At 36.4% G+C, this 14,538-nt stretch overlaps 1 protein-coding gene and 2 pseudogenes across 1 annotated transcript; 2 read left to right on the top strand and 1 right to left on the bottom strand.

The window, feature by feature from the left end:
- Window positions 1-1,178: 1,178 nt before the first annotated feature.
- Window positions 1,179-4,257, bottom strand: LOC119510646 (zinc finger CCCH domain-containing protein 14-like). The gene is given in 2 exon segments (XM_037805061.1): window positions 1,179-3,993; window positions 3,995-4,257. Coding segments are annotated over 2 exon segments (1,701 nt in total). The 5' UTR covers window positions 4,186-4,257; the 3' UTR covers window positions 1,179-2,483.
- LOC119509870 lies at window positions 4,184-7,713 on the top strand (annotated as a pseudogene).
- A 5,877-nt stretch (window positions 7,714-13,590) lies between these two features.
- On the top strand, window positions 13,591-14,267 carry LOC119510860 (annotated as a pseudogene).
- Window positions 14,268-14,538: the final 271 nt, after the last annotated feature.

The following is a 14,538-nucleotide window of genomic DNA, read 5'->3' on the forward strand; positions in this document are numbered from 1 at the left end:
AATTTTAAAAGATGTTAATATTAAATCTCCATTCATGTATATCATAAATAGGCAGTCAATAAATCAAAGGGAAAAAATTCTCCTGAACTACCCTCCCATGCAAAGAAAAATAATCATTTTTGAGCCAGTTACTGTTTTAAAATTTCCTTCAGGGTCAAGTATGCCAGCTTTTTGCTAAAGAGAAATCTTTCCATTACAATGAAGGCAGAAACTACAACTATAACCACAAGCAAGTAAACTACATAGAATAAAATTGGTCCTGTTGCATTTCTGTTGCAATCATCATGGTGACATTTAGTAATTGGTCCCATGACCACCTTGCTTGTATGAGCTGTTAGCCAAAAGAAGATTAATAGATGTGATAGGTCATATAGATTCTGGCCTGTACTTATTTTTTTAACCCAAAGAATTATTTTGTGTGCAGTATCTGATTAAGCTTCTAAATTTGTAAATGGAAACTTCTCCTGTTACCTTGAGTCCTGTTTGTTTTACGTATGTAGGTGCACACCAAAACAGACTGTGCACACGGGGACCACCTGCTGTGTACTGCCAACCACGCTCATTCCCTTCCCTCTTTTTGTGCTCCTTTTTTTATGGTGGTTCATTTTAGACCAAATTATCCAACACATTTTAGGGTCAACTTTAGCTTGCCCATAAAACATAGCAACCAAAATGTTAAGATGAAACATTTAAATGTGTCTTCTATTAAAGAGCAAAAACTTATCAGAGTTTAGTATGTTATTTCCTTTATGTAATGTGGCTGGACTAAAACCACTTAAGCCCTTGTTTCCACTTATGTTTGTTATATAGTGCAACTATATACCACTTATAAATAATGATAAAAGTCTATTTCCAGAAATTTTTAAACAATTTAAAACAAATTGCTTCTGCAGAGATATAAAGCATCTCAGTTTAGTAACTTTGGAATGATCAAATGCCTTAATTCAACAATGTAAACTTTTTAGAATGAAATGGAATCCATTTTACCCATGCCTAATGACATGCTATTGTGTGCTTTCACTTTGCTTTTCTAATGTTTCAAGTTTTTACTTTCTGCTCAACATGGCAAAGTACAATGTACAAAATGGTTTAATAACTGGTTAGATCTTTCTTCCCCTATTGGAAAAGTAATGGCCACAAAAAAGTAGACTGCTGGTTTTACGCTCTTAAACATGAACTTTCCTTTATACATGTGGTTTTATTATTCCTTGTGTATATGCCTAAGCAAGTCAATGAACTTTTTTACAGAGCTAGTTTAATCTGGTTCTGAAAATGTCTGAGTCAATATTTTCCCTTCTGCCATTAATTTGTTCATTTTCTAACCACCTTTTAGCTTTAATTTAAAACAAAACTACTGTACATCAAGTCTTTAAATTCAGTGATCCATTTGTTATTTAATTCTAAAGCATCTGACACTTCTTGCCTTAACAATTATCGAGACCACACACAGAAAAACTGTATAACTCAACATTTCAAAAGTTTAGTCCCATTTTGCAGTTTACCCATCTGATCTCTGTAATTACATAGCTGTCATTTAAAATATACTATTCAAATCTAATTTTTACATTGCAAAAATTTTCTTCAGTAATAACTAAGTATTTTCTGTGAAGTTATTTTCAAGAATGTTATTTTTCAGAATGTGAATATATGTATAGCTATAATCTCGTGAATGTTTTCTGAAACCTTATGTATATACTTGTAAAAAATTTTGTATAATTTTGTGATAATGTAGTTCCCCAAAATATTTATTTAAAAAGTATATGTTAATAGTAACTGAAAGCATTTAAGGAATTATTAATATTTTTTGCACTTGCCATACCAACTGTTTTCACTCTACACAACCATCTCACTAGTCCTTTCCCAGGAGGCGAAGGACTGGCTACTCGGGAACCATTTTACCACAGAGGCACTCAACCCGAGAGGCCTGTATTATCATGCTTGTCGAACTAAATTCACTTAGAAATTTAAAAAGCAGAAATTAATGACTATTATAAGCCATCTCACACTTTTGTCCATTCTCCTGTTTTCACAGTAGATTATGAAAATTAGATCTTTGGGAAAACTAAAAGCAGCAATCCAGTATTTACAATAAGGACACTCCTCTTCCCCACATCTGTATTTACACGTAACGATGGAGCCCTAACCTGTACTACCATTAATAACAATGAAATCAACCACACTATAAATGCTCATACTTAAAACAGCAGTGTACAAACATGCCTCAAATGTTTTAATCGAATTTAGCTTTTCCTTAAACTGTCTTTTCATTAGTCAAAACAAAACAAAGAAAACCATACCCAATGTTAAAACCACTTAATAAACTTACAAACTTGAAAAATTAGACACTTCAAGTAGGCAATAAACTTCATATTATGAAAGCAATATATTCCAAGTTTCAAAGATTTGACAAGTTCTGCAGAATATCTTTCATCAGTAGATGGAGACTTTCAAATCCATGATCTTCTGCCAGGTAGGACTGGGTATCATTCACTGGTTTGAGGTCGAATCCATTTCAAGGCATGTCGTGGTGGTACCGTAATGGTGGGATGGTAAAATGTACAGTCAGGTCTTGTACATTGAGTGTTAAATCTACAATGTTTTGGATGATAGAAGGGACATTCCATTTTCTTACAAGCAGGGAAGTAACGGCAGAGCTGACTACTAGAAGGTGATGCTGGTGTTGCAACTGCTGGTTTTGGAGGCAGTACTGGGATTCTTCTACTCATATGAGTGAAAGGACAATCTGGTTTTGTACAATTTGCATCATATTTACAATTTGGATGAACAAACAAACATTTTTCAGCAAATTTACAATTGGGAAAGGCTTTGCAAGGTGAAACGGGATGATGGTAAGCACACTCATCCCCATTTTTACAGGCAGGCCAGTACTTGCAGCGCTCCAAAAGTTTTTCTGGTTTTTGTGCCACACTCAATTCACTCATCTCAGCTTGACTTTTTTCTATATTATCTCCTTTTGTTTCCTCTTCTATAATGGGGGGACTTATTCTGGGGGTCCTGCTTTGCCCCTGGATCACTTCTGCCAGCAATTCTTCTTGAGAAGTTCGAGTTCTCGGAGCAACTGGAAGTGTCTGTTTCTGTGGAACTGCAGAATAGTTTGTTGTTTTTGTTACAGATTCTTGAGCTTCAGAGATGGCCTTCAAAATTAGATTCTTGTTAGCTTGTTTTGAAGGTGGAAGTGAAGGTCTCCTTTCAGGTTTTGCTGGCACTGACACACTGCTTGAGACACTTGCTGTCCGGGAACCATAATTATCATCTTCTTCCTCTTCTTCTCCATCATGATTGAATTTTTTTACTTTAATAACTGAACTTACCACAGGCAACTTTCTCTTCCGAAAGTTTTCTTCCTCAATATCCATTTTTTCCGAGCTGTTTCTGAAGAAGGGACTGTAAGTCTCCTCTAAGCTATTAGGCACTTCTGGTTCACACAAGCGTCCTGTTTCATATACCCGGCTATTCTGTACATCAAGCTGTTTGGAAGCGTGCATACTGTTTTGCTGCTGCTGGAACTGCAACCTATTTAAATGAGCACCACTATCTGCATTTCGACTAGCAGGTGGCCTGTAAATTTCAATAGAAGGGCGAGAAGAACCATATGTAACTGTCACTGTAGGCTTTTTCTGAGATAAGGGATTCTCCTGCACAAAATTGAGGTCTTCATCAATGAGATCATCCGGTTCTGGCTTAATATCAACCACATCTTCCGAAGGTGCTGGCTCCCTCAGAGGTTTCACGGTTGACATTAGTCGGGTTGCAGCTCCATCATCGTAAGTCTGTCTAACATTAGTGGTTTTCTGCTCCTGTGAACTTGTGGAAAGTCTGGAATCCCTTTTTTCAGGTCTAGTGCTTGTAACTGCAAGAGGCGGCACTGCAGCTTCGTGCCGTCTCTCATCTCCCCGACCGAAACTGCTTTTGTTTGAAGGCACATTAGTATCAAAGATGTTGGTATCAGAAGACTTTAGACTAGAGGGTTCATACGGTGAATCGAATTGTGTTGTTCCCTAGAAACAGGGACAGGTCCTCTGTCATTTGGTCCTGACTTTTCTTGTTGGCCACCATCACCATAATGTAATCAGGAAGTTCTTCGTCAACATAAGCTCCTAATTCTTGCAATTTCCCCTTAATGGCACTCCGGATCTTGCGGCTGATTTCGGTGCCGATCTCCATGGCTCGGCGGCTGGCGGCGGGCTCGGCACTACGCGGCGCTTGGTTTACCTGGAGCCCCGCGCGGACTCCCACCCCCGCCACTTATTACATTTTTAACAGAGTAAACCTGGTACTCTATTATATGCTCTTTTATGTGTTTGATACATCTCATTATTTAAAGTTTTAAAAGAATAAAAAAGTGTAGGGTTTATCTTTATTCTTTTTTTTTTTTTAGATTTTTTATGGAAATATTTTAAAAGGTAAATCTGATTTATTTGTGACCAGTGCCATATGGACCATGCTAATGTAGATAAATTGCACTTGATAACTCATAAGACTAAATCCTTTTGGCTCTTTTTTCTAAAATTTCCAAATTATATACACTTGCAATTTCTTTTACTTCTCCCCTCAAAAAAAAAAAAGAAGACTTGTTTTCTGGTTTTAAATAAGCATGTGTCTGCACACCACTACACATAATACCATGAAGTCATGAAGTTGTGTTAATAATGGTGTTCGTGTTTTGTTAATGTTGATTTTGGAGGCCGTGGCGGGGGGGGTAGGCAGGTCCTTGCACTATGTCTCAGAACACCTGATGTAGTGGATGATTAACTCCAGGCACGGAGTTAGACATGAGTTTACTGTACGTATGGACAGGGGAGATGGTTCCATGGGAGCAGCCTGTGGCTGGGAGAAGATGGAAGTTAGGGCTCCACAAACAGCAGGGGGTGCCAGGGGGTGGTTTATAAAGGTTAGAACAAAGACATTCCAAAGGCTGTGAGAATTCTTGTGACAGGCTCTTGTGATACAGGGGTGTGGAGACTGGTTATCAACAGTGATCAGGGGAGGGGAGTTTTAAAGCTTTGTTTATGATACCATTTTTACATTCTTTCCCCCTGGGGAGGTCTGATGACCTTCAATGGCTGTCCTGGTCAGCAGTTTGAAATAACTCACTTTCACTATGGAGGGGAGGGGGCCTGGGCCCTGGGTCCCCACAAAGGTTTAAAAGTATAATACAGCAATGGGAGGAGCATAACTTGTTCAAAAGAAAAGAATTAAATGTAAAGGAAGAGGAAATGCTTTGTATTAAAACATTTTAAACAGGTATGGAAAGTTATTAATTAGAGACTGAAAACACAGAAGAAAGCATGTGGACAAACAGAAAGTAAACAAAAATACAGCTAGGACTGATAAGAGAAAAGAGTTCAGAATGCAACAGCCAGATGGAAGAGATAGATGATGCTATTGCAATATATATTACAAGAGTGCTCCAGAGTCCAATAAACAGTTTGGAATGCCTAACAAATGACAGGCACAGTATGCAGCCTGTCCTGCCCTCAGATAGGAGGTTTATCAATGTTGAATAGGGAGAAAACACAACTCAGTTTGCCAGGAAAGCCCTGATTTATGACTGTGCTCACTCTCTCTCCTCCCTTCCTTTCTCCCTCCCTCTCTCCCTCCCTCCCTCCCTCTCTCTCTCTCTCTCTGTCAAAAGGGCCCCAGTTTGAACAATAATTGTATGATCACTCTAATAATGAAGGAAAACTGCTGAAAATCTCATCTGCTAAAAGCAAATAATCTCAGAAATGTTTGCTCTGCCTTGCTCATTGCTCAGAGAAATTAAACTATTCTTTAATTAGCAAGGAAGGAAGGCAGCAACAAGAATTGTCATCATGAACTTACGACTAATCAACAATTATTTAAGAATAGTTGCTCATGATGAGGTGATGGAATTGGTGGATTGGCAGCAGTGATCAGTGGGAGTTTTGTGGTGCCTGGGATTCTTTATTCCTCTATTTTTAAAGTCACATATTAAGGGACACACACTAAACTACCTACACTAACTAGGGCCTAGTCTAAGCCTGACCTAGATATGTATTACCTGAAAGAGGAACTTGAGCTCCCAAGACATGTTAAGAGAAAAACTAATGGAATGAAAAATATTAAACCAAACAACATATATTATCTGAAGCAGAATTCTTAGAACAGCATTCTAAGAATTTAAAATAAACAATTTAAGTATACTTAAAGAGAGGGAAAATATTAGTACATGAAGCAAGAAAAAAGTCATTGAAAAAATGTAGAACTAAATATGAATATATAATAGAATAAAAAATACAAGATGGATATAACTAAAGATTTAAAAAGTAAATTATGCAGTAGCTGCAGCTCGAGTGGCTGAAGCAAGATGGGTCAAAGTCAGACTGTAGTCATGGTCCTGGAGGTAGCAAAAAGGATGACAAGGACGAGAAAAAGAAATATGAACCTCCTGTACCAACTAGAGTAGGGAAAAAGAAGAAGAAAACAAAGGGTCCAGATGCTGCCAGCAAACTGCCACTGGTGACACCTCACACTAAGTGCTGGTTAAAATTATTGAAGTTAGAGAGAATTAAAGACTATCTTCTCATGGAAGAAGATTCATTAGAAATCAGGAACAAATGAAACCATTAGAAGAAAAGCAAGGGGAGGAAAGATCAAAGATGGAAGATTTGAGGGGGACCCCAATGTCAGTAGGAACCTTGGAAGAGACCATTGATGACAATTATGCCATCATGTATACATCAGTGGGCTCGGAACACTATGTCAGCATTCTTTCATTTGTGGACAAGGATATACTGGAACCAGGCTGCTCTGTCCTGCTTAACCACAAGGTGCATGCAGTGATAGGGGTGCTGATGGATGACACTGATCCCCTGGTCACAGTGATGAAGGTCGAAAAGGCCCCCCAGAAGACCAATGCTGATATTGGGGGATTGGACAAGCAAATTCAGGAAATTAAGGAATCTGTGGAGCTTCTTCTTACACATCCCAAATACTATGAAGAGATGGGTATAAAGCCCCCTAAGGGGGTCATTCTTTATGGTCCACCTGGCAAGGTAAAACATTGTTAGCCATAGCAGTAGCAAACCAAACCTCGGCCACTTTCTTAAGAGTGGTTGGCTCTGAACTTATTCAGAAGTACCTAGGAGATGGACCCAAACTTGTGCAGGAATTGTTTCGAGTTGGTGAAGAACATGCATCATCCATTGTGTTTATTGATGAAATCGATGCCATTAGGACAAAAGGATATGACTCAAATTCTGGTGGTGAGAGAGAAATTCAACAAACTATATTGGAACTGTTGAACCAGTTGAATGGATTTGATTCAAGGGGAGATGTGAAACTTATCATGGCCACAAACCAAACAGAAACTTTAGATCCAGCACTTATCAGACCAGGCCGCATCAACAGGAAGATCGAGTTCCCCCTGCCTGATGAGAAGACCAAGAAGTACATCTTCCAGATTCACACTAGCAGGATGATGCTGGCTGATGATGTAACCTTGGACGACTTCATCATGGCTAAAGATGACCTCTCTGGAGCTGACACATCAAGGCAATCTGTACAGAAGCTGGTCTGATGGCCTTGAGAGAACATAGAATGAAAGTAACAAATGAAGACATCAAAAAATCTAAAGAAGATGTTCTTTATAAAAAACAAGAAGGCACCCCTGAAGGGCTCTATCTCTGAGTGAGCCACATGCCTACCAGAAAATGGATGGGCATTTTCCCAATCCTCTGAAAATGGGGTTGGGGATGTTGCCCAGGGAAGTCCATATTCCAGTTGATTTTTATTAACAAATGTTCCGTGTATCTTTTTGAATGTGTTGTGTAGGACACCCCTTGGGCTGCATTTGTCCATTGGTCACTGTGCAGCACTGTTTCCCACTAAAGCATGCTCTTTCAGGAAAAAAAAAAAAAAAAAGTGAATTATAAGAACAGATTGAGGAATTTTCTCAGAAGCATGAAACAAAGCATAAAATATTAAAGAAAAAATAATGAAAAGCCAAGATGTGGAGAAGTAGAAGTGCCAGTATGATAATGGGAACCCCCATAGGAAAGAATTGAAAGAGAGACAGAGATAGCTATAGATAGAGACGGTGATAGAGAAGGAGATAGAGGTAGAGAGTGAGAGTGAGAGTGAGAGACAGAGAGACAGCAATGACCAAGAGAGAGAGAGGCAGTGGGGGGAAGAGAGAGAGAGGAGAGAGAAATGTTTTTAAAAGGTTTCCTGAAATGATTTATGGAGTGCCAAACAGAATATATAATGAAAAATCCACCCCAGATTCATTAAAGTCAAATTTAAGTACTTCAAAGACAAAGAGGAAATTCTAAAAGCTTCCAAGGAGGAGGAGATTGTTTATGAAGAATAACAACCAGATTGAGATCCTATGATCCTATGGCTACCACAGCACCAGGCATTATGTCCTTCCTCAGCAGTATTCCAAGAAGGAGGAAGTGAGCAGAATCAAAAAACAAAAACAAAACAAAACACTCTTTTACCTTTTATGGTGGGGGTGGATTTTCCACTAAACTTCTTATATATAATTGCTTAGAACTGAGTCACATGGCCACCTCTAAAGCAATCAATAACAAAAGAAAATGGGACTGTCGGGATTGGCTTCATCCAGTCGTGATTTATTTTCTGAGGCTGAATATAACTGCCCCAGAACAAAAATACTAGTGTAACTGGCAAGGAGTAAGGGTGAATAATTTTGAGTTGGCAATTAAAAATGTACTGGCATCTCCAATAACACAAAAAAGAGAGGAAATCAGGCATTATGGAGGAACACAATAGCACCTATGAAGTAGGCTTACCAATTCACAGGAAATACAGAAGTCAGAAGAAATATTAAACTATACCATGGGGATGAAATCAACTATGAATTCTGGGAAACTGCACAGGACAAGTGACCTATTTTTCTCAGCTAAATTAACAATTCCAAGGAAAAAAAACAGAGAGAAGGGCAGATCAAAAGAAAGTTAAAATGTTTATTAGTCATTGTGTGTGGAAGTTATTAGGATCCTGATTCAAACAAGCAAACAGACAAAAACACATCTATGACATATATGAGACAATTAGAAATTTGAACACTAATGATATTGGATGACATTAAAATTGTCTTGTTTTTAAGTGAAATATATGTATTGTTATGTTTTAAAAGTTTATCATTTAAAACTACATGCTGAAACATTTGCAGATGAAATGATAGTGTATCTGAGATTGACTTTACAATAATGGGGGGAGGTATGAGTGAGATGAAATAGAATTGGGCTTAAGTTCATAATTGTTGAAGTTGAGAAATGGGTATATAAGGAACATTATGGAATTCTGTCTACTTTTGTATATTACTCATTTTTACATTTTCCATAGTAAAATGTTTTATATCTGGCATAAAGGGAATGAAAGGAAGCTGAAAACCACATAGTAGTGCCAATTTTGGTTTCACTGATTTCCTATTGGAAGGGAAAGCCTAGAGCAAGACTAGACCACAGGAGAAAAGAAAGACATCATCCAGTTTTGCTTTTGCCAGGTAAATCAATTGAGAGTGACAAATATGTCCATAGACCATGTGGCTTCACTTTAATTGATCATATAACCAAGAAGGCCAATGTTTCTCAAAGCCAGGAAACCAAGGATATACAAAGGAAACTGGCCTTGGGAAAAAGATTCAAGTAAAAATTGTCCATACCCAGACTGAAATTATTCCACTGCTTTTTCCCCTGTTTACTTCAACTTCCTCAAGCAGCTAAATAACTGAAGAAAAAAAAAATAAATCTAAACAATATCCAGCTCCTACCCCAAAGTCTAACAGAAGGATTTAAAAAGTCACTAGGTAAACAGGAATAGCAGTTAAGGAGACTCCATCTTGCTGTTGTCATAGAAAGATTAATAATTTTTAAAAATCCATGGAGTACATGCAAAAATTGTTACCCCCAAAAAACATACTTTAAAAAGGAAGGAATTTAACATGCAAGAGACAAATAAATAATAAATGTTGGAAGAACGTAATTTTACACAATAACTACTTTGCAAACTCAAAAGAAAATAAAGATAATGCAATAAATCAGGATTAAAGAAAATAAGAAAGGAGTCAGGGGACATCAGGCACAACTGTGGATAAGAGAAAAAAATTAATTTAAAACAGGAAAATTAAAGAAAACTCTATGTAAAAAAAAAGGGACACCACTTGCTCCTTCCCCCATCACCCCTTTCCTGGTTCTGCTCCCAGAATTCTGGTTGTTAAAATACACCACCCACACACATAGGCAAATGTATATTGGAGCATACATCTCTAGAGAAAAAAAAAAAAGAACTCAAGAAAGGACTTATATAGATGAGTATTTAGGGGTCTTGCTATAAAACTTTAAGACTCCACAATGAAGCTTACCAGTCAAAAAGCCATTCCCTAAATATTCAACCAATGTTTTAAATTTAAGCTGCACTTTTAAATATGAACTTTAGAAAGCCAAAGATACTGAGAAATGTAAGAAAATCTGCTAACATAAAAATACAGATTTTTTTCTATTAAAAAAAAAATGTAACTTGGAAGAAAGAGTCAATGCAGCAGCAGAAGAAAACAAAACAAAATCTAAACAACAATAACCCAGATAGATAAGAAAAGAAATTGCATCTATGAAAGAAAAGTAGAAATCCTATGAAAAATGAATATTCTGAGGGCAAGAAAGAGCTCTTGGACATTAAAAAACACAGTTTAAAATGGTCAAAAATCAGTTCTGAAGACAAAATTGTGAAAATGTCCCCAAAATAGGAAAAAATTCAGAGATAAAAAATAGAAAAGATTCTAAAAATTAAAATCTAATACCTAATTAATAGAAGTTCCAATTGTGAGCATAATTAGCAGCACTGTAGTATATCAATGAATATGATTGAAAGGGGAAATTTTGGGTAGTATATGTTACTAGAAGGAAAGTTCAAAGATAAAACAAAGGACTGTATAACATAGTGAACCCTGGTTGTAGATGACGAACTGAAGTTAATAGTACAAATATAAGAATATTCTTTCATGAATTATAACAAATGTACAACACTATTGTAAGGTGTTAATAATAGGGTGGTACATGGGAAAAAATACACCTAATGTAAACTATGGAATATAGTTAACAGTAATATTTTAACATTCTTTCATCAATTGTAACAAAGGTACCACACCAATGCAAGGCATCAGCAGTAGTGGGGTATATGGGGACACTTTATTTTTTACATGACTTTTCTGTAAACCTACAACCTAATTGAAAAAAAATTACTTAATTAATTAAAGAAAAAAGAAATGAGAGGAAATTATAAAAGAAATAATAAAAGAAAATTTCTCTGAGCTGAAGAACTATACTGAATTTGCTTACTGAATGCCCACCAAAAATGACCAAAAATATTTCAGAATATCAGGATATAAAGAAGACCTTAAAACCTTTCAAGAAGGAAAAGCAGATCATATGTAAAAGATTGCGAATAAAAGCAGAGTGAGGGTTCTCAAAAATAACATAAAAGGCAAGCTAACAATGGGGTAATACCTTCAAACTCTGACGGAACCCATTTTCAACTTACCTTCTATACCCAGACAAACTATCCTTTAAGTAACTGCAAGAGTCGAATAAAAACACTTTCAGAAATGGAAATTCTCCAAAATTTACCTCACTTGCACTCCTTCCCAAAAAGGTAATGCTTTACTAAAATAAGTGAGCAAACCAAGAAAGAGGAAGACATAGAAACCAAGAAAAAGGAGATATAAATCAGGATAAAGTACAAGAAAATCTCAGGAGAATAGTAAAGGAAGTCTTGAGAGGGAACTCATGGGGAATTCTGGTTCAGTGGGGGAACTATGACAGCCTCAATTCCTCTGGAACAGAAGGCCTGTCATTGATATTATAAGATCTTGTTCCACCCTGTGAGGCTAGGGTAGGCTGGGAGCAACAACGTCAAATAACTGAAAAGGGAAGAGTGAGCAAAAAGGAGGAGGAGAGAGAAAACTAAATAAAAAAAAAAGAAAAGCTTCCCACTCAAATGGAACCTACAAATTAAATTCCAAACCCATGAAGTAATTTCATGCAATGAAAGATAGCCAAGAAAATCAAACTTTAGAATATAAATTCACTCCAGAAGAAACTGAACTGCCTCAAACACATAAATGAAGGAATGACATTATTAAAAAGAACAGGCAAAGAATTATGAATCAGGCACAAATGAAACACAAAGATTAATAATAAAAAGAATCTATTAGATTACAATTAGAAATCTTGGAAATAAAAATTATAGCCATTGAAATAATATAAGTTAATATACTGGATAATGTCTACAGTGGCTGTAATAGATAAGAGATTTAATAAATGGGATGACAGCCCTGAGGAATTTCTCCAGAATGCAGCAAAGACAGATAAATATATTATAACATGTGGAAGAGTGGTTAATAGACAGGTAGTATAGACTGTATCCAAAACACATCTGCTATAGGAACACCTGAAGTATGCAAGTATGTGAACGGTGGAAAAACAGTATTTGAAGGGATAAAACTGGAGAGTTTTTCTGAATTGAAGAATACATAAGACCTGTGTTTAAATATGTACTCCAAGTACTAAATAGGATACATAAAAACATACCTGGACATATCATATAGAAACCACAAAATATCAAAAGTGAAGAGAAAAGCCTTAAAAGTTTTCAGAGTGAAGACATTAAATACAAATGAATGACAGATTTTTCAAGAGAACAGATATCATTAAGACAATGGCATAATTCCTCAAATGGCTGAGAGAAAATACTGTCAAACTAGGACTTTATACCTAGATAAATTACTATAATGAGAGCAAAATAAAAATATTTGCTATCATAAAGATTAAGTAAATTCATTCCACACATTTCCTCCTCAAAGAACTAATAAGGGTGGGATGTTAGCCAGGAAGTAAGTAAACCTAGAGGAAGGTATGAGATTTTACAAAACTGGTGAGCAGTTTTGAAACTTACAAAATGGTAATAAACTCTTACATGAAAGTATTTTCTTATCTTTGAAAAAGGTTAAGCCTGAAACACTATGCCAGCAGTTTTATTATTTGGAATTCAGCTTGGTGTTCAAATGATAAAGTTCACATTGTCTTCAAAAGGAGGATAAAAATACTGAGTAATTAAGGGCATTGTTAGAAAAATTTTACATAATTATTTACATTTAAAAATTAAGGGATTACTATTAGAAGTATAGAAATACATTCTATATTTTCCAAACCAGGATAGGAATCAAAAGGCAATAAATTTTTTCAATCCAACGTAAGGAAGGGAAAAGTAAAGAATAAAGACACAATGACAAAAATGTGGTAAACAGAAAATGCAAATCAATGCATTTGTAAATGCAAATGTAGAAACTACTCCAAATATATCTATAATCATTTTTAATAAATTAAGTTTACATATTGAGATTCTTGGAATAATTTGCAAAAATAAATTCCATCTCTGTCCTGCTTATAAGAGAAAACTTAAAAACTATAAGGAAGTCTGACAGTAAAGGTAGAAAAAGATACATCAAGAAAATACTAAATTAAAAGAAGACAGATTAAAAAATATTAATGTTCTTTTTCACCCTGACGCGAGGCTTCCGCCGCAATGGCTTCTCGTGGGGGTATTGGTATTTCCCTTCCCTCTGCTCTCCCTATCTTGTGTCTGGAACTCCGAAGTGGGATCCCAGATCTAGGAATTAAAGATTTCATTTTGTTGTGTGGCCGGATTTTTTTACTGCTTGCCCTTCTTACGTTAATCATTTCTGTGACTACCTCGTGGCTTTACTCATTTAACTCTTCCCAAGTTTATCTGAAAGAAGAGAAGAATGGCAAAAGGCAAAAACTTGTGCAAAACAAACAGCAAGAGGCACAGAGTGAAAAGGGTGACAAAGAGTTGGTACTTGAAATTGCCAGTCAGACATCTTCTGAAACTTCAAACAGAGAAGCTGCAAGGAGATGGAAATTGCCTGAGCTATAACCAAACTTTCACGACCAGCCCACACAGAAGAAGGTTCTTGATTTACCTGAAGAACCTCCTAAAACAGCTGAAGTAGTTACCATCGCTCTTCAATGTCCAAGCGGAAGTATCCTAAAGAGGTTTTTTAAGACTTGCAGTTCACAGGTCTTATGTGACTGGATCATGAAAATTGGTTGCCATACATCCTTCTACAGCCTTTCCACTTCCTTTCCCAGAAGGAAGTGGAGAGTGGTTGGTCACTGGAAAACACAGGAAAAACTGTGGATACTGTACTCAATGTGGATGAGAAAGAGCAGAGCAACTAATTAAGAAATGAGAACTACCTGTTCTACACAAAATCAGCCATGCTGTGACCATACAGGACAATAAAGGATTCACTTTGAAATTGTGCCATACCTTGATTGAGCTCAAGGTAGTAAACACTTTAATGTTGATATCCATGGGAATATCTGCACATAAATTAGGAAAGGATTGCTCTCTGCATGTAGTAATTTGTGGAATGTGCCATCTTATAGTATACCAAGTGAGACCGAGGTGAAAATGAATACAATAAAATACTTAAATGATATTTTTCCT

This window comes from Choloepus didactylus, chromosome 15 (genome assembly GCF_015220235.1).
Source record: "Choloepus didactylus isolate mChoDid1 chromosome 15, mChoDid1.pri, whole genome shotgun sequence".
NCBI lineage: Eukaryota > Metazoa > Chordata > Mammalia > Pilosa > Megalonychidae > Choloepus > Choloepus didactylus.